Below are 19,874 nucleotides of genomic sequence, written 5' to 3'. Positions count from 1 at the left end.
ATAATATAACATTAAAGATGTTGATGTCGGAGCTAAATAAATTAAATACATGATTATTTACAAAAAATACTGATGAAAATAAAAATATGTCATATAATAAATGGATGGTCTAAATGAAAAAAAATACAGTAAATAATTAATTTAAACTGTATTATTTAACGTAAGAATAAAAAACATGAAACGTAAATAATTGAAGAATTCCTGAGTCTTTTTGGGGCAGTGGCGCCCCTGCTGGCCGCTGGCCGTAACTGCAGCAGCTCCGGCTCCTGCCCATTTTCTCTCGGTTTTAACGTCCAAAGTAAAATCACATGACGCGCATTTTGTCATATGACAGCGATGAGAGAGCTGATTCTTGGCTGAATAAGGTTCTGGTGTTTTCAGAGCCGCTGCGGGATGAGATGCTGCAGACAGACCCAGGCTGGAGGTTCGGGCTGATCCGCAAGAGGATGGACCGTCTGCGGCTCCTGTCTGCCCTCACCGCTGCTTGTTTCATCGGTGAGTTTCACCAAAACAGGAGAAAATAAAAAAGTAGCGGATTATTTTTGAAAGAAAAATAATGAAACTCTTAGATTCGGAGATTAAATAATTAAACCAGATTCTACAAAACTCTGATTTTGTTGTGAATATTTTTTTCAGATATTCCTTTTATAACTTGCTTAAAACTATTTTTATCTGACTCTTTTTCGGGTTTAATCACAAGATTATACATCTAACTGCATAGTTGGCGCTTTTTCTTTTGTTTTGCTCACAGTAGAATAACTTTATCCCTAAACGCTCTTATCTTTTAGTCGTCTTTGCAATTGCTTTAATATTTTTGGAGATTTCTGACCATCACATGACTCCACACTGCTGAATAATTGAATTTTGTGAGGATGGTGCATGGCTCCTATTCAAGAAAGCAGTTAAGCACATGCCTTCTGTGATTAGCGCCACAATATGGGCTCTGTTTGAGTTTCTACCTGCTGCCTCCACTTTAGCACGCAGGACGGATTTCATACGGAAGTTATTCACCACAAACATTTATCCGGGTGGAAAAGTTAGACCTGGCCATTTATCACGGAGCTGGAGTCGTATTTAGTCTAAGTCAGGGCATTTTCAAAGTGTGGGGCGTGGACCTCCTGGGGGCGCCTGAACTCTTCACGGGGGACATGAGATGAGGAACAAAAATGAAAAAAGAAAAACTAACTCACCAAGCTATGATGAGTAAAGAAAGTCTGGTTTGTGATTATTTTTTATAGTCTGGATTTTCATGGTTTTGGTCTGAAGATGCTCCACTATGGTTGTACTGTTTGTAAAAAAGAATATACAGCAAAAAATAAACAGCAATATTTTTATTTAGCCTGTCATAAGAGCCAAAGAAATGGTGATTTATTTTTCAGTTATACTTTATATTTTTTTATAAAGGTCACAGTTAGCAACAGTTTGCTAGTTTGTTAGTTAGCAAGCTATAAGTTTAGCTTAAAATAAATATGCCATTAGCAAGCTAATTATTTAGCTTAAGACAAAGATAATTAAATAGCTAGCTATATATTTACTTTGAAGCTAAATGTGTATTAGCAAGCTAAATAGTTAGTTGGTAAACTAAATAGTTAGCTTCAAACTAAAAATGTATTTACGAATAAATATTTAGTCAGCAAACTAAATAAGGAGCTTCAATCCAAACCGTTTATTTAGCAAGCAAAATATTTATTTTCAACTTAAATATTTAGTCAGTTAAAAATTTAAACTAAACAAATATTTAGTATGCAAGCTCGATATTTAATTTCAAATTAAATATATAGATAGCAAGGTTTTGAAGCTAAATATGTGTTTAGCTAGCTACATATTTAGTTTAAAGCTAAATATTTAGCTCACCAGAAAGTAGTTTATAATCTTAGAACAGTAAATGACAAGGCAAGTGAAGCATCATATCCTGTGGCGCTATGCCTAACTAAACCAGGTAAACCTCAACAATAAACAACAACAGTGAAAATGTTGTCTGACTGCAACATCAAGTACAGCAACAACAAAAAGTTTATAGAAATATTAGCGATAACATATTGAAAACTAAGTTTAACTGAGCAGATTTTTGGTCGTTTATTGAAGATCAGGTTTAGCATCCAGTTTTGAATGATGCAGTCCGGTCCACATCATTATGTGGTTTTTATAGGTTGGGTATTCATGTCCTGGTCTTGTCAGACAGCTGTTTGCGGATGGATGACCGGGTTCTTCTCCCTCAGGCTTGGTGCAGAGCCAAACCACGCTCGCCCCTGCTGTGATGAACACCACCGCGCTGCAGAATGCTACCGTTGTGACTCCAACACCCGTGATTTTCAGCAGCACCACCCCAGGCTGCTTCAGTTTCAACGCTTCTTCTTGTGAGGCCTGTGCGCCGGGGTCACAGTACGACAACAGTGAGTCAGTGGTTCTGAATTTACATCAGCCGTCTGCTTTTTCCAGACCTTCTACTAAAAGTGGGCATTTATTATATTGTTTAACATTTATCATGACACATTTCTTATTGTTTTCATGATAAATTTCTGTTATTTATGTTAAAGATTACCTAAAAGGCTTCCCTGAACAGGTTAGGATAGAGGGCCCCAAACTGTGGGGCGCTGTGCCATTGCAGGGGGGACGGGAAGCCGTCTGGATGAAAAAAACAAACAAAAAACATGAACATTGTATGTGCTGGGTTTTTACCTTAGAATGGCCACTCTGTTATTCCTCTGTCAATTTGATACAGTAGAAACTTCCGCACTTCCCATATATGTGTCCTCTGTCACTTTTATCAGCAGTTAAAACTGTTTTAATCCGTTGTTAACATGTCGTAATCTGTTTTTCCGAGCCGCCTTTAAACGCAACATGAGCGCTACGACGCTAGCGCTGGGTTTACACCTGTGCAGCAGTGAAGGAGACCTGCTGCTGTGCGGAGCTACGCAGGTGTGTTAAAGTCATGGCAGCAAACCAGCAAAACGCAAAGAACTTTGCACAGTTTTCCCCCCAAACTAATAGACTGTTGAGTAAAGCTGTGGAATGCAGGTAAAGTTAGCTAAAAGATGACTAGCTAGCTAATAACAAGTTTAAGGTGCTGTATTGATAACAAGTAGCTTGTAGGGTACTGGTGTTGTTGTCTTTGTTCAACTACGATTCATTTTGCCCCCTTGTTCGCCTGGAGCCGGGGCTGAGTAGAACAGGGAGTCTCTAAGAATCCACCTCCCCCCCTTCGTTCACACACATCGTTCAACCAGACAGCTATTTGTAAGGGGGGGCAGAAATAGTTTGGAAACCACTGGGGGGGCAGGAAAAAAAGTTTGGGAACCACTGGGTTAGGATAGGTCTATGGGCGAAACAAAACATGTTCATTACACTTTTTACACCAGAATCAGTCTTTGATAATCAGATTTTAGTCTGCTCAGTTCTTCCTATTTTGAGCAATTTAAGGGCGTCTTGTCACTTTAAATCCAAATAAGCTGTTGCTGGGCACACCCCCAGCTCAACGTTTACACTGAAAACGGCAACAAACGGATACACAACTGTCTCTGAACATTTTACAAACATTTTTTTCTGAATAGTAAGTCAACAACAAAACACTCGTTCTTTCCAACAGTTGTTGTGAAGCACATTCAGCAATGAAACCAGCTGACCAAACAAAACAGAGCTCCACTTGGGTTGCTAGGTAACTGCTCTGGGCAGCCGTTACTTAGCAACGGCTAAGTACTTAGCCGTTACTTAGCAACGGCTAAGTAACCGTTGCTAAGTAACGGTTAAGCACTCACGGATTATGACTTAAAAATCTGGAGGTTTTTGAAACGACTCATTTTCCAGACATAAAAAAACATCAACTTATTACTCAAAAGCAGTGGTTTTCTTAAGCGCTTAGGGAAATTTTAGGAGGAGCTGGAGCCCAAATGAAAGTACAAAAATGTAGAAAATATTTTTTTCTTATCATAACCCTTGTTATTGTCACAATAATATCACAAAATATCACGCTAAAATTCTGAATCCAAATCGTCCACCTCCACCTTCTACATTTGTAACATGTTTGCCGTCTCAGTTCTCTATGACGGCCATTTTATGCATAAAAAAAAAAGACGTAGCAAATTCCTGCCAAAAAATCACAGGAATTTCCTAGAAAAACACATGAACATTTCTGAATTAGAAAAGAAAAACAAAAATATTAATGTGAGATTCATCTAAAATATTTTCCAGAAAAAGACTCGGAAATTTTTAGATTAATCTTAGAAATTTTCTACAATTTCAAAAATATTCTAGAATTTTTTTTTTTCAAATTTCCAACAAATTTTCTAGAAAATCTCAGAATTTTCAAATTTTGACTTTTGAACAAAGTTGTTTCTTGCAAAGTTTCAACTTTTGAAACCGAAAAATGTCCAAGTATTTTTCTCGAAAATTTCTGAGATTAATCTCAAAATTTTCGTTTTTCTAGCAAATTTTAACTTTTCAAACTCAGAAATCTTTTGGCATAAAATTTACTCCTCTTCTCTTCCTATCTTCAATGGCCCTGTTACGCTGTCATAGGTTTCTCCCTAAATGAATTGAAGAATTTTTTTCTCTGCCTCCTCAGACACGCTGCTGTGTACATGCTGCCCTGATCTTGGGCTCTGTTTATTTCCTGGAGCCTGTCTTCCATGCAAGACAGGTTTCTATCAGCCACTGGCAGGACAGCAGGAGTGTCTGGCTTGCAGTCGGGGCTCCTACTCAAAGTAAAACCTCACATCTCTAAAGCTAACCCCTAAAGCTTTATTTTTTTATCTGTTAGCTTGATTTTCTCCTTCCTTCCAGTTTCACTGGGAGCCCCTTGTGCCACCCATGCCCTGCTGGATCCTTCAACAACGACACAGCTGCAGAAACCTGCACAAGCTGTTCCCCAGGTATGTTTTACTTTTTCATCTAAAAGTCATTCCTGTGTTGTTAATCAGTGACAGAAAATCAATATGAAGAAGTGAAAAACACACAGATTCACGTCGAAGTGCAGTTCAAATATGTGGAGGACATGTTTACAATACTGCAATCTAAAATTAGGTAGAAACCGTGACTCACGCACGTTATTTTCCACCTTCTGCTTTCAGGTTTGTTTGCATCAAAGCTCGGCTCTACTTCCTGCACACCATGTCCCCAGGGAAGCTTTTGCAAGTAACTTGTTCTTATTTTATAGTTTTGTTTGTTGTGTTCCGTAACCAGAACCCAAAATGGTCAAATGTTTGTCTGTTTTTGTGCAAAAAGGGGAAAAAAATAATCAGTTATCTAACCTTTAAATTGAACATCACATGCCTCCATCCCATGGCTGTTTGCCACCACACACACACACACACACACACACACACACACACACACACACACACACACACACACACACACACACACAGACTGAACAGCTGGGGCTCTGAGTATTCACTGCATAAAAATCAAAGCGCCGTGTATTATCTCTTCTCGGTGACTCTGAAAGACGCTTCCTGTCTGAGATTCTGCAGATAACTTTCTTTCAGCTTCCCAAAGCATTCTCGAGGAACTCTTTGTGTTTTATTTGCTCTGTGCCGTTTTGTTTATTTATGCACAGTGGTGCTTTCAGTTCCTAAATAAAACACGATCAAGCAAACCAGACTGGATTATTATAACTAGGTTCTGCTAGGCTTCTGCACATGGATTATCACTTCATCGATCAAAACAGCTTTAAAGTCAGGAGAAATTTGACACTTGCGTTGGTTTTTACCTTTGTTAATCTTTCTTTAGAAGGAAGAAAAACTTTTCTTCCTCAGAGTTATTTCCACTCACAGCATGACCCACTTTCTTTTCTAATTAGCTTTACACTTTGATCTCTTCAAATATTTCTCAGATTTAGCAAAAATTATCAGATTTTTTTTTTTTCTCCAGAAACCGAACAAAGACCTGGTCACGATTCCATTTGTTGGAAACAAATGCATCTTTAAAGGGGACCTACTATGCATAACTCACATTTTGTGTGCATTTATTCTTCCATTTGAGTTTCTACTGCTTCTAAAAACATTCCAAGCACTTAAAAAAACACCCAGCTGTTTTTTGTCACTAAATTAACATTTTTGGTGTCTAGAAAATGAACCATTTCAAAACAACCCGAATTGTTTAGTTTCATTTGACAGGCACTGCGACATTACCTAGCAACCGTACTTGCACCCAGCCCTGTTACCTAGCAACCCCAGCCCGTCAAGTAACTTTTCAGCAAGATATAAGAGGTTGTTTTAAATCAGTAATTCCTTAATATTGATTTAAAAAACCATTAGTTCCACTTGCAGATTATTTCACTTATAATGTTTGGAAATGTTGTTTTGAATTAAATAATCTGATAATCTTTTTTTAAAATCAATAATAAGGAATAATTAACTTAAAACAAGCTCCTATATCTTGCTGAAAGGTACTTAGTTCTGAATGATTTCAAGTGTACTAAGATATAAACTGGACCAAAAACACTTTTTTATTTTGCAGTGGAGACCCATCTTCGGTCTTACTTATTGCAGCCTTGAAATCCATTCGGGTTTTTTTTTAAACAACCTTAAGGATCTTACCTTCTGTTGGCAGTTCGTCTGGTTGCACCCAATGCCCGATGTGTCCCGGAGGAACAGAAGCTCTGCAGACCGCCGCTAAAGACTGCACCCCCTGCCGACCAGGTTCACATTAGCATTTTCCTGCAGTTTGTTTTTAAAAAATCCAACAAAAAAGCAGAGGAATTGTTGTGAATCCAGTTTGGTTTCAACAGGCATGCACAAGGCTCCCCATCAGACGATGTGTCAAATCTGCAGCAGCGGCTTCTACCAGATCCTCTGGGGTCAGGAGAGCTGTGACCTCTGCCCCGAGAACCACTACTGCCCTGTGAGCGCCACACACTCTCAGAACAAACAATGGTGGAACTGGAAGAAATGCCGCGTCCAGTTGTACTCGGATTTAGAAAATTCGGACTTCCCAGTTGGAAAAGTAAATTAGAATGCCCTCAAAAGTCATATTTCCCACTGGGAAGACATGTGCTTCAATATTGCTGCTTCTCACATCAAGAGTAAAACATGTTTATCTTACAAATTACATTTAAAAAAGTCAGTCTAAAAATCAATTCTAAATATAGCGCTTGCAACTAAACTGAAAAGAAAAATTGTGTTTGTTTATGAAAAGTAAAGCTTAAAATTGTTCGTAAGAGCGATTGCTAACAATATTTATGGGCGTCGCCATGTTGAAATTCCAACTTTTTAGAAAAGGGGTTCTCTAACGATTAAAAGTTGGCGTTTCTAAAGAAGAAACACTGGCTACTCCCAGCAGCAGAACTCTTTCAGGAACTTACAGAAATCCTCTGGGGTGACTGCTTTAAAAAGATGAACAAGAAAACAAGAACTTAAATACAATTTCTTTGTCTCAAGGCCAGTTTATATTACTTTTTAATTGTTCTTTTTAATGTCTTTATTAATTTTTTTATTTCTTATGTCAGTTTCACATTATTTCATTAACCAAAAGGCTATCAGCATTTAGCCCTCCCTACTTAAAAACAACTTTGAAAAATCACTACTGATTTTTATTAGAACAGTGTGATTTATACTCTTATTTTGAAAATGTAACCGGATGTTCTGTTAAAAGAGGCGGGAAGGGAGAGACGACGCTAATGTCTGGTAGGCTAATACAGTCTGTCTGTTATTATAAGTGCTAATACGTCTTCTGATATCCTGGTGTAACAGTCATTATGCTGTTTGGTTCCTAGAGATGAATAGGTATCACCTCAAGGGGGCGCCTATTTCCTTTGTTGTTGCACTATTGTACAGAAGAAGAACTAGTCACACTGGGTTACAACAGCAAGCTCGTCAAAACGCAGTTCCGAGTTCCCACTTCCCAGGCAACTGGAGCGCAGCAGAATACCTTCGTTATATGACGGAGCGGTTTTCTTTCAGAGCCCCGACGTGAACCCCATTCAGTGTCCGAGCGATGCTTTCTGCCCCAAAGGCAGCACGGCTCCGGGTTACTGCATGGAGACGTTCTTCAGGAAAGCAGGGGACACCTGTGAACTGGCGCCGGTTACTATCGCTCTATTGGTCATCGGAGGAGGCGGTGAGTGCAGTTGGTTTGAACAAAATGACAGAAGTTAGAAAATAAGCTGCTGTCAATTAATTTATTTTTTTAGAATGCACCCCATGGTTTTCCACAGGAAGGTGTGATGTGAGCGCGCCCAGGGCCGCCATCTTGTTTTACCGTCGTGTTTTACAGCTTCTATTTGAACTTTGAATTCATATCAACTCCATGATAAAGTTTAAGGGTCAAGCTGCTACAATTTTTTAAATACAATAAGAAAATTATAATATTACAAGAATAAATTCGTAGTAATATATTACAAGAATAAAGTTGTAATTTTATGAGAACTTCAACATGAATAATAAAAATTAATTATACAAACTTTTTTCTCATTAAAACAACTATTTTAATTTTAAAATAGTTTTAAAATTTAAAAAAATATTTTTTAATTAGGAAAATTAATAAAAAATATTTTAATTAATTTTGCATCTTTATTAAAATTGCATCTTTATTCTGTTAAAACGATGACTATTTTCTCATAATTAAGTAAAAATTCTCAGCTTCTCCTTAAAACGGTCGTATAATTCACATAAGGAATGATTGAAGTGAAAGCCACTTTTTGAAAATATTTTCTATCATTTTTAGAAAAGAAAGAGGAAAAAATGTATTAAAATCAGAAATCTTATTTTTAAGTGATATCACTCAGCCCAAATTTCAATACATCTAAGAGGTCTCTAAATTATTTTAGTATATGTTGGGTTTGTTTTTTTCTTGTGGAACCAGATTTTTTGTAACTCATTGCTTCTTTCAGGAAGAAGTGGTGATATCTGAACACATTTCTTCTTTTCTTGTTTTATCTTCATACGTAACTCGATCTTATGACTAAATGTGGCACAGTCAGCTGTTTGAAGTTAAAACATAATGAATAATCAGAGTCATGCTGAAACATCAGTGCAATCTTTGATGACTTCCTGTCTCTGTTCTTCAGTGGCCTTACTTCTCATCATTTTGTTGGTTCTTCGTCGACGCCGGGACTCTGACAGAGAGCTGGCGGTCGCCCGGGCTCCTCTACTGCGCAAAGAGCGACCTCAGGGTCGGTACTACGGCCTGCCCTGCGACACGGAACCAGTCTATGCCGGCTGGTGAACCCTTTCCAAACTGAACTGCAACTTCAAAGGTGACCTATTATGCTTCCTTCAACATATTAGGATAGTTTTATGGGCTGCACAAAAAATGCTCATGCCATTTTTTACATAAAATCTCTCTTAGATAATGAGATTTTAGTCTGGTAAATTCTGCTTATTTTGAGCTGTTTTAGGTACTCTTGTCACTTCCAAATAAGCTCAACATTTGGAGTCATATATGAAAATGGCTGCAAATTATACAACCATACCTCTTTGAAAAGCGTTAGTAGAGCCTCCCGCACAACCAGCAAGAAGCCAGAAAGTGGTTACATGATGGTAAGTCAACAACAAAAAAATGTTTTTTCAGCAGCCATTGTACAGTGCATGCAGCAGTAAAACCAGTTGATCAGAAAGTGCTGAAGCTGGCGCTGGTTACTAGGTGATGAGCGAAACTGCTGGGGTTGCTAGGTAACGGTGCAGCACCCTTTGTGACTTAAAAATTTGGATGTTTTTGAAATGGCTAATTTTCCAGACACAGCTGGATGTTTTTTTGTTTATTTATTTATATATTTTTTTAAGCACTTGGACTGTTTTAAGAAGTTGAGATCCAAATCAAAGAGAAAATGTGAATTTTGCATAATAGGTCCCCTTTAAAGTTCTGAACTGGTGCCTGAAAACACCTAAAATTACCTAAAATGAGAGCGACAAACAAAGGTGAGTAATTCTGGGATTTGTGATGTCATCTTTTACAAACTGTTTAACTGAGAAAAACAGCCTCTTAAAGTACTTTAATGTTGGATAATTGGAGTTTTACTTTAAAATGTGGTGGAAACCATGTTTTTTTTTTATTATGGAAATCACTTTTTACACAGTTTTATTGTTGGAGAATAATAAAGGCATTGTTCATTTCAGTTAAATGTATCCCACATCCAGCTGTTTGGATGCATTCAGTGTGCTGTAAAAATTTTGTTTCTTTATATTTGGCTTGTTTTTTCCTTTGGAAAAATATCTGCTGATTGCTGTTTATTTGCTTATTTTGATGTATATTATGTTGGATGTTTCATTTGTGGGTTTTAAAAGTAAAATAAATAAAAACAATTTGATTTTTATCTGTTCTCAGTCTCGAAATTCTGACTTTTTGCACACATACTGAACCAACACAGAACTTTATCTGTAAAAAAAAAAAAAGTCAAAACATGAGGAAACACTGCAGGTTAAGATGAAAATATCTTCTGCTATCTGAATAACCAGCACTGCTACAACCCATAAACACGTCTGTCACAAAATATATATTTAATCCCCCAGCACTGAACTCTTACTCTCTGAGGAGGCAGACCTAAATATTCATCCAAAGACTGTGACAAATGGACCATCTGAAGATCAGATAAGCATGTCTGCAGAGGAATGTTTCCATAGCAAATCATCAATAAATCAAAATATCAGCAGAGGATTTCAGGAAGCAGAAGCTGCTTTGAAGGTTTTACACAAGCAAAAACTGGATTTCTTTTTTATTTCACAAAGGTCAGGGACTTGTTTTCTTTTTTGTGAAGAAAGGATAATTAAATAAATCAAGCTCATGAGATCGTTTTCCGCTTTATGAGCCTGACATTTCTCTCTGTGTTTTTTTATTGGTACTTTTCCCAGGGAATTTAAGTTGTATTTTGGATGCTATGATTTTCTAGTTTTACTTATCTTTTGTAGCTACCTATTTTAATGAAAGGCACAAAAGAATTCAAATGAAGTTGAGGAAATATGTACATCTGATAAACAGCTCAGTTTTCAGTTTATCATTTAAAATATTGCAGCTTCTACCCTACGGAGAGCCATTTCAACCAAAATGGGTGAAATAAATAAAAAAAAAAGTTAAATAAGTAATTGTCATTTTTATTTCCATTTATACATTTATTTATTACCAAATTAATTTACCCATTTTTATGTTCTCATTTTCATTTGTCCAATTTTAATTTTTCCCTTTTTTCTTTACCCATTTTTAATTTATCCCTTTATCCATTTGCCAATTTTTCATTAATCTATTTTTCATTTAACCACTTTTCAATTTCCCTTTTTTGGAGACATTATGTCCTGATGTCTGTTCTAATGACCCAGGGTTGCTCAAGTCCTTCGTCTGTTGCCTACCCAACCTTTTCTTTGGAAAGTTTAAGTTGTTCAATTTGTTACAAAATAAGCCGTTGGTCCTTTGTGCTCTCCTGTTGGTTCCTCTTTTCCCTCATCCTTTCACCTACCATCTACCTCCAACACATCATTAGTGATCTTTAGTTCCACATTTTGCAACATTTCCAGTTCAATGTCAAAATCACTTTTATAACCTTTTTAGTTTATTTGATTTAGCATTCATTTATAATATAACCAAAATTTATTACTCTTATCTTAATGTGAGTTAACTACATTTTCTGAAAAGAAACAAGGAATAATTCATTATTCTATTTATTTGATACCAAAGTTACAGTTAGTTGCTTTACTTGCAAGTACTTCCACAAGTGTAAGTATTCTCATAAGTAAACCAATATTAATTTAAGTATTTTACTCTGGTTAGCGCCCCCTTCAGTTCCGGAGTGCCATGGTTCCATTTCCAAATAACGTCTTAGACTGAGAGTGGTCCGTGTCCGCACTTTGTTTGCTACAGCGAGATGTACTTGGAGAATGAATACATAGACAACTATGCAAGGCCGTTTTATAACATATATTTGGTTTTGTCTAACTGTCTGTAACTACATTCTGGATATATAAAAATGCATTTTGACTATTCAAAACTAAATTTGTATTGAAAATAACTGAAACATACCTAGAACTACTTATTGCATTTTTAGATATCTAAATTAAGAATTACACGTAAGACTCTCGGTGCTGCTACTGAGCTACCCAAACAATTGCCTGCAGAATATAATGTTGTTTAGCAAGACATTTTAACATCAATTTGTTTAATCTCACTGTCCATAATTACTTTCGAATTACCTAAAAATGCATATTGTGGACAAAACTAAATTTTGACTATTTGTAATGTTAATTAACATATCTGAATTTACTATTAAAAACAATAATTTATGACATTTTAAATTTTGACAAGTCAGTTACTCTCAATATATCTCAAATGATGTCACTGCCTCTGTCATTTGACGGTACACATATTCATTATTATAACTTATCTCAAACGTAATTATTACTACTCTAAATTATATGTATACATTGTGCCGTTAGTGTTGTTGCAAATGTAACTTTAGCACCCCAACAGGTGATTTTGTGAATAGCCAGAAGTGACATCACAGGAAGTAGAAATTGATGGATGTTTTCATGGTGCTTGATAACCGACTAATCCACGTATATCTGCTTCCACCCAACCCAAACTTTAGTCTGTTAATATTGTACTTAGTTCTTCCCTCAAACTTTAACTAAACTTCACACAAAACTACATTTAACACTAGAGAGGTTATCTTGTTTTATCATGTTACAAAAATGTAAAATTAATCCATTAACAAATGCAAAACTCTTTTCTTTAATAGAAACAGAAAAACTAATACAATAGAAATTTTACAAATTCAAACAAAAATGTAAACAAAACTGATCAACTTAAAAAATAATTTTAGTTGCTCCAACTCCAGCTCATCATCTTCTGGTTCTTGCTGTTTGGGTTGCTGCATAAATTTTCTCTGAAAGATTTTAGCATAAAAAACAATGTCAAAACACATATTGCATTTGAAACTGAATATAGTAAAATAAATTCTTAGGACAACCCACACCACGAACAATAAGAAAACTAAGAAATACCGATACATTGTCTATAAAATGTATTGACTTCCTCTAACCCACATGTGTCAAACTCAAGGCCCGAGGGCCACATGTAGCTCCCGGTGCTTTGTCATGTGTTCGGTTAACTACCAAACTAACTCAGTAAATAGACGAGTTTGATCAGCCCTTTTCTGACTTTAAATCGCAGTACTCTGGTTTTGACATCTTTGTCAATCCTTTCACCGCCGATATCTGCAGTGACCCCCACTGCCTTCAGATGGAGTTAATTGAGCTTCAAAGCGACAGTGGCCTGAGAGCGAAGTTCCGTGATGTTTCAATTGAGGACTTTTACCGTCTACTGCCCCTGATTTGATGCCACGGCTCCGACTCCATGCAGCTCGTGTTTTGATTGGAAGCACCTATCTGTGCGAACAGATGTTTTCAATAATGAATTTAAACAAGACCAAGCACAGATCTCTCTTACTGACAAAAACCTACACGCCGTTTTGCGGATTGCCACAGCACAAGAACTAAAACCAGACATCGACGAACTGACCAGGGGAAACGGTGCCAGACGTCTGGCCAGAAAACATCGGTAAGCACGAACAAACTGAATTAAAATAGAATGAATGTAAAACGAAGACTGAGTATACTAGAACTTGATTATAGGCTTTCTGTCTTTTAGTGTCACGGAAGTGATCGTTTTAAAGTTTAGTTTTTCTGTCCAAACACGGACGCAGAGGTTTTTATTTTTTAGTTAGTGATCAGTTCCTTAGTTAATTTTACTTTCGTTTTTCCGCCCGAAAGCATAAAGACGCCTCTTTATTATGTAGAAGATCGAGGGCCCAGGGTGGATGCAGGTTCTGCGTAGATCGCGGACCCACGCGCCCTCAGACCACCAACTTACCGTTGTTCCACGGAGGGATTCCATGGAACATGGACCACGATGGGGTCCTGATTCGTATGCTGACGTGGTCCGTGGAAACCGGAGCCGCAATCCCATCCGTGCTGCAACCCCACAGCACCGATGGCAACCTGCGGAACACCGGCAGCGTTGGATGTCGGTGATCGACATCCTAAATGGCCACCAGTGGCCCAGATACAGCCCTGGCTACAACAGCCTACCTGGCAACCGCAAATGCATCGGACGGATGTTGAATCTGAGCCTGAGATCTGGCCACAAGCCCGTTAACAGAGACGAGATCGATCGTGACCAACACAGCGCAACCAGCCTCCGCCGCGTCACCAGCCCCCTGCCGCGCCTCGAACCTTCACCACGCTGCCAACATTTGCTGAGTTTGACCTGGATACAGAACTGGAAAATATTCCACTTACCCAACACGAGCCCCCTGCCTCTTCCCACCACTAAAGCGGCCGGAGCCATGGGTGGACCTCAAAGGCCTCTGATGAAATCCTCCAGGGAACCTTCCAGGAAGTGGAAAGAAAAACGGCGCCACCTCAGTGAGAGAAAGAATTCTTAAGATGAGCTGGCGCACAGTAATGATCTGTTCGCCAGTGTGACATCTCAGAATACAAGGGCCTTACCTCGGATAACGAGGGTGAGGCCGACTCATCCGTGACTCCTGGATCAATGAACAGCCCTGGTCGCCCTACCTCAGTGAAAACCACCTACCTCCTCTTCGCGACCAGACTTCTCCACCCAGGGGCTGGAGCTGGAGATGGCTTTCCAAGAGAATAAACTTACCTCTGGAATGCCAGAGCATCAGAATCCTCCTCAACCTGCTGTCCCTGCGGAGGATGATGATGCTACCGTTTCATCTGCTACTGTTCCTCCTGCTGTGGTTGCTGTTGCCGCTCCTGCTGATTTTGCTTCTCCTGCTGGCCCGGACGCCACTATGATCCCTCCAAGCCTGCACGTAGGAGTTTGGAGGCATCGCTCCGTTCAGGTTCTAGAGAGGATGGAACCCGCCTACCTGCAGACATCCGACACTGTTTTACTTACAGATCCATCTCGACCCCGAATAAGTTCAGGGATTGGAGCGTGACTATTGCACGTAAGTGGGTTATTTTGGGGGATTCGAATGTGGCTCGAATTCCTACCTTTGATGCTGCAGATCTCCAAGTGGACACATTTCCTGGTGCGAAATGAAAACATGCTGAGGTCCTTCTGCGAACGACCAACATCCGGCGCCGAGTGGAGCGCCTCATCTTCTCCTTTGGCATTAACAGAGCTCAGAGGGCAAAGACCACACAGAACTCTGAGCTGAAGGTCGTTCTGCAGGAGACCTCTTTAAGATTTCCTGGTGCCCAGATCCTCATACCACAGATTAACTTCGGGCCCCTTTTGTGCCACAGGGAACAGGCTTTGTTGCGGCACTTGAACAGTTTTATCAGGTCCCTTAATGGTCACATCCCTGCACTCCCGGAAGGCTTCAAGACGGAGAAGGACGGCATGCACTGGACCCCGGCCACTGCGGCAGCCTTGTTGGCACACTGGTACAGTGTGCAAAAAATTTAGAAACCCCCGGGAGCCGGAAAGAGCTGAGAGGGGGTGAGACTGTCATTAACCTGTCTTCCAATTTTGTGTGTTCTGAAACCCAGCGGAGCCTGTTGAATAAAGGTCTGACCTTTGTTCCGTCCACAAGAAACAGATGGGCGGAGCTCGAAAGCAGGTATGACCTTGAACAATATCACCGCAGGGTGACGTTGCCTCAGCCTTTTACTAACAGATTCATCTGGTCTCCCATGAGAGAATTGCCAACCGAAACCGAAATCCTGATTAGGACCGATCTTGAATCTTTCCATAAACATTTCAAAACAGATAGATTGCAGCCCAATTTGACGGAAGCTGAGATTTCAGCATTGGCAGAGTTAGCTGATAATGACCAAATTGTCATTAAGCCTGCGGACAAAGGGAGCGCAATTGTCATTTTGGGTAAGCAGCAATATTTGTGGGAATGTAACAGCCAATTATTGGACAAAAATAATTATTTGAAACTAACTAAGCCGATCTACCCGGACACTATTCCAATTGTGGCCAAAATTCTAAATCAGTTGCACAAAAAGAAATTCATTTTGGCAAAACAAAAAGCATACTTATTAGGACCATTGGAACCCAGGCCCAGATTGTTTTATATTTTGCCAAAAATTCACAAAGACCCTTCTACATGAGCAAAAAAAAATCAAAGTCCCCCCGGATAGACCAATTCTCTCAGATTGCAGCAGTGAGATGTACGGTGCGGCTGAATTAATTGACTTTTATTTAAATCCCCTTTCAAAATTACATCAAAGATACTTAACATTTTATTGAAATTGTGAAAAACATTAAAAATTCTTGTACATTCCATGCTTTTTACTATTGATATTGACAGCTTATACACGCCGCCTGGAGTGTCTTTTGGAAGAATCCTGATGAAGGGAGACCAGATAAGGAAATCATTCAACTTTTAGAGATAAATCTGCTCAGGAATGATTTCCAGTTCAACGGTGAGCGGTTGGGAAAAAGGTTCGCCCTGGCCTATGCGAACATTTTCATGGTGGATTGGGAAGAATCCGGCCTAAATGCCTGTGATAAAAAGCCGCTGCACTTTTTCAGGTATTTGGACAATGTATGGTGTGTGTGGCATCACTCAGAGGAGGTGTTTAGCCACTTTCTACACACCTTGAACAACCACAATGCTTCCATCAAATTAAAGTCAGTCAAAAAGTCAAAACCAGAAAGATAGAGCACATAACTTCAGTTTAAAAGTCCCTACACTGGCTCCCTGTAACTCGAATAGAAAAATACTGTTGTTGGTTTATAAATCACTGAACGGTGTAGCACCACAATACATTAAGGATCTGCTGTTGTATCAACCTTCCAGATCCCTCAGGTCTTCTGGTTCTGCTCTGCATCCAGAACCAGAACCAGAACCAAACAAGGAGAAGCAACATTCAGCTTCCATGCACCACAAATTTGGAACAAACATCCAGAAAACTGTAAAACAGCTGAAACACTGACGTCCTTTAAATCTCGACTAAAAACCCGCCTGTTCAGAGTTGTATTTGAAACAATCATTTACAAATTTAATGATAGCTCTAGACTTTATGTAATGTTTTGTTTATTCTATGTTGCATGACTCTGTTTTTGTGTTTTTATTATGTAAAGCACTTTGAAATGTCTTGCTGCTGAAATGTGCTGTACAGATAAAATTGGATTGATTGACCTAGAAGCTAATATAAAAATACCTACAAATTATAAAAAGGACTCAAATTGAATATAAATGAGTATGCCTCATCTATACAGAATGGTAGAACAATTTCACGCTGATTTTTAATCAATAAGTCACAAGACCTGGAAGCTATTGAAGAATAATACTAAATATTGGCAAAACAAATTGCTAAAAAACTAAAAAATTAGGTAAAATGGAAAACAAATGACTGTGCCTCATCTGTACAGACTAGTATAATTATTTCAAAGTGATATTGAGTTAATACTTCACATGACCTGGAAGCTATTGAAGAAAATACGATATTATTTAATATTAAAATTATTGAAAATGACTTTAAAATTTAATAGATGCTATTTTGTCTCATGTAAAAGCATGAATTAGCACTGACAATTAGTCGGTTACAAGTCATTTATTAATATTTATTTGACAGGAATGTTTGATTCGGTCATTTGTTGACAGTCCCTAAGTGAACCTTCGGGCGCTGCGCCGCTGGCCGACATTTGCGTTCATAAATCGGATCAACCTTGAGCTAAACGCCGCTTACTCCGCGAAGAATTAGTAATACATGAATGTTACTACCGTATTTTCTGCACTATAAGGCGCACCTAAAAACCTTCAATTTCCTCAAAAGCTGACAGTGCGCCTTATAATCCAGTGTGCCTTATATATGGACCAATATTGAGCCACAACAGGTCCAACAACTACGGTAAGCAGCCGCCGACTTCATTTTCCCCGTAGAAGAAGTGCGCTGTGCATGCTGGGATAGTTGTCAGAATGCTGGTTTGTTAATAAAGTTTGATAATACATTTAAAGCCAGGGGGGCGGAGGGGCGGGGGAAGAGAGACAGAGACTGCGGCAGCAGCCTGTCGGTTGGTCTGTGTTACCCAGAAAGCAGTTGGGCACAATATCGCAACACCAACACCGTGAGTGAAACAATGACTGGGGCAGCCTACTATATAAAGTACTGGGGACCACTTCTTTACAAAAGTGGATGTGTAATAATAGAGTACAGAACAAATTGGCAACCCAAACTGTTGTGTCTATTCTATACGCCTTATATAATCTGGTGCTCCTTATATATGGGAAAAAGTTTTAAAATAGGCCATTCATTGAAGGTGCGCCTTATAATCCGGTGCGCCTTATAGTGCGGAAAATACGGTACATTCATGCATCACACACCACAGTGTTGTGACGTTGTTCAGGTGTGTTTTTGAATAGAACATGTTAAGTGCAATTTAAAATGTAGAAATATGATTTAAAAAAATTTTTGCGTTTATTTCCTATTCAAGACACTTCGATAAGAATGATATGTAATATAGGTGGCTACAGAGTCTCTGTTTACATTTTTTGTTGGTGGTGTGCCTCGTGATTTTTTCTACTAAAACAATGTGCCTTTGCTCCAAAAAGGCTGAAAAACACTGGCTTAAGAAACAGAAGAGCTGCTCAGAGAAACTGTGAAGCATTGCTTTGTCACAATTATTGGGCACCATTTTTAAAGTTACAGTCAAACAGCAATAATTTGTGTTCACAGAAAACAATGGGGTTAATTTTTCGGTAACACTTTATTTGAGGGGGTGTGCATAAGACTGACATGACACTCATGTGTCATGTCAGTCTTATGACATAACAGGTGTTATGTTATGTTATGTCATAGACATAACATAACACCGGTCATGAACATAAAGAAGTCCTTATGAATGTTTATGACATTTGTCATGAAGTGTCATTCAGTAAATAATGACACTTTTAATGCAAAGTTGCTTTAAAAGTCAATTAAAAGTGCCAACTTTGCATGATTTTGATAAATTATAAAATAATGCAAAGTTGGCATTTTTAATGGACGTTCAATGCAACTTTTAGAGGAAGTTTGCATTAGAAGTGTCATTATTTACCAAATTACTTAATGACAACTGTCATAAACATTCATAAAGACTTCTTTATGCTCATGACATGTGTCATGTTTTTGACATGACACATGTTTTTGTCATGTTTATTCCTTCAAATAAAGTGTTACCAATTTTTCTAAGCCATATTTTCTCCATGTTATTTGTTGATTTATAAATGTCACCGTTTCAAACTAAATATTCAAWTAGCAAGCTAAATATTTACTTTACCAACAAAGTATTTAGCTTCAAACTAAATATCTAGTTTGGAGGTAAATACTCCAAACTGAACTAAATATTTAGCTCAGACATAAATGTTTGCCTTGTCAGCCAAATATTTAGCTCAGAGCTAAGTATTCAGCTTTGCTCAAGGCTTATTATTTAGCTCAATGCCAAATATATAGCTTAGTCACTAAATGTTAAGCTTGTTAAATAAATATTTAGCTWAATGCTAAATTTATTTCGTRAACTAAATATGTATTATTTAGCCTGATTGGGCTCTGTGGGTTTAAAGTCCAGCCACCAGGCGCTCGCCAGCGTGCCCCACATCCAGGCCTGGCTCCASAGTGGGGCCCCGGTGACCSGCGTCCGGGTGAGGGAACTCTGTTTCCAATGGTGGTACTCATCATAAGGGGTCTTTGGGCTGCACTTGGTCTGGTTCCTCACCTAGGACCTGTCTGCATTGGGTGACCCAACCAGAGGCATGAAGCCCCTGACAGCTCCTAGGATCACTGGGACACTCAAACCCCTCCACCACGTTAAGGTGGCAGCCTATGGAAGGGATGTGTATGTGTGTGCATGTGGGTATATGTGTGTGTGTGTGTGTGTGTGTATGTTTGTATGCATTTATGTATGTATATGTGTCTATGTATATTAAGTAAGTTATGTATTAAGAGTAAGAGAGAACAAGAGAGAGAGATTAAGAAAGAGTTGTA

At 38.5% G+C, this 19,874-nt stretch overlaps 1 protein-coding gene across 1 annotated transcript; it reads left to right on the top strand.

The window, feature by feature from the left end:
- The first annotated feature begins 114 nt into the window (after positions 1–114).
- Positions 115–10,255, top strand: LOC103458922 (sushi, von Willebrand factor type A, EGF and pentraxin domain-containing protein 1). The gene is made up of 9 exons (XM_008400057.2): positions 115–495; positions 2,220–2,393; positions 4,562–4,700; positions 4,780–4,868; positions 5,067–5,130; positions 6,550–6,638; positions 6,728–6,840; positions 7,899–8,055; positions 9,005–10,255. The coding sequence occupies exons 1-9, from the start codon at positions 309–311 to the stop codon at positions 9,160–9,162; spliced, it is 1,170 nt and encodes a 389-aa protein (XP_008398279.1). The 5' UTR covers positions 115–308; the 3' UTR covers positions 9,163–10,255.
- The last annotated feature ends 9,619 nt before the right edge of the window (positions 10,256–19,874 follow it).

This window comes from Poecilia reticulata, linkage group LG22, assembly GCF_000633615.1.
Source record: "Poecilia reticulata strain Guanapo linkage group LG22, Guppy_female_1.0+MT, whole genome shotgun sequence".
NCBI lineage: Eukaryota > Metazoa > Chordata > Actinopteri > Cyprinodontiformes > Poeciliidae > Poecilia > Poecilia reticulata.
This window is presented reverse-complemented; position numbering and strand designations above follow the sequence as displayed.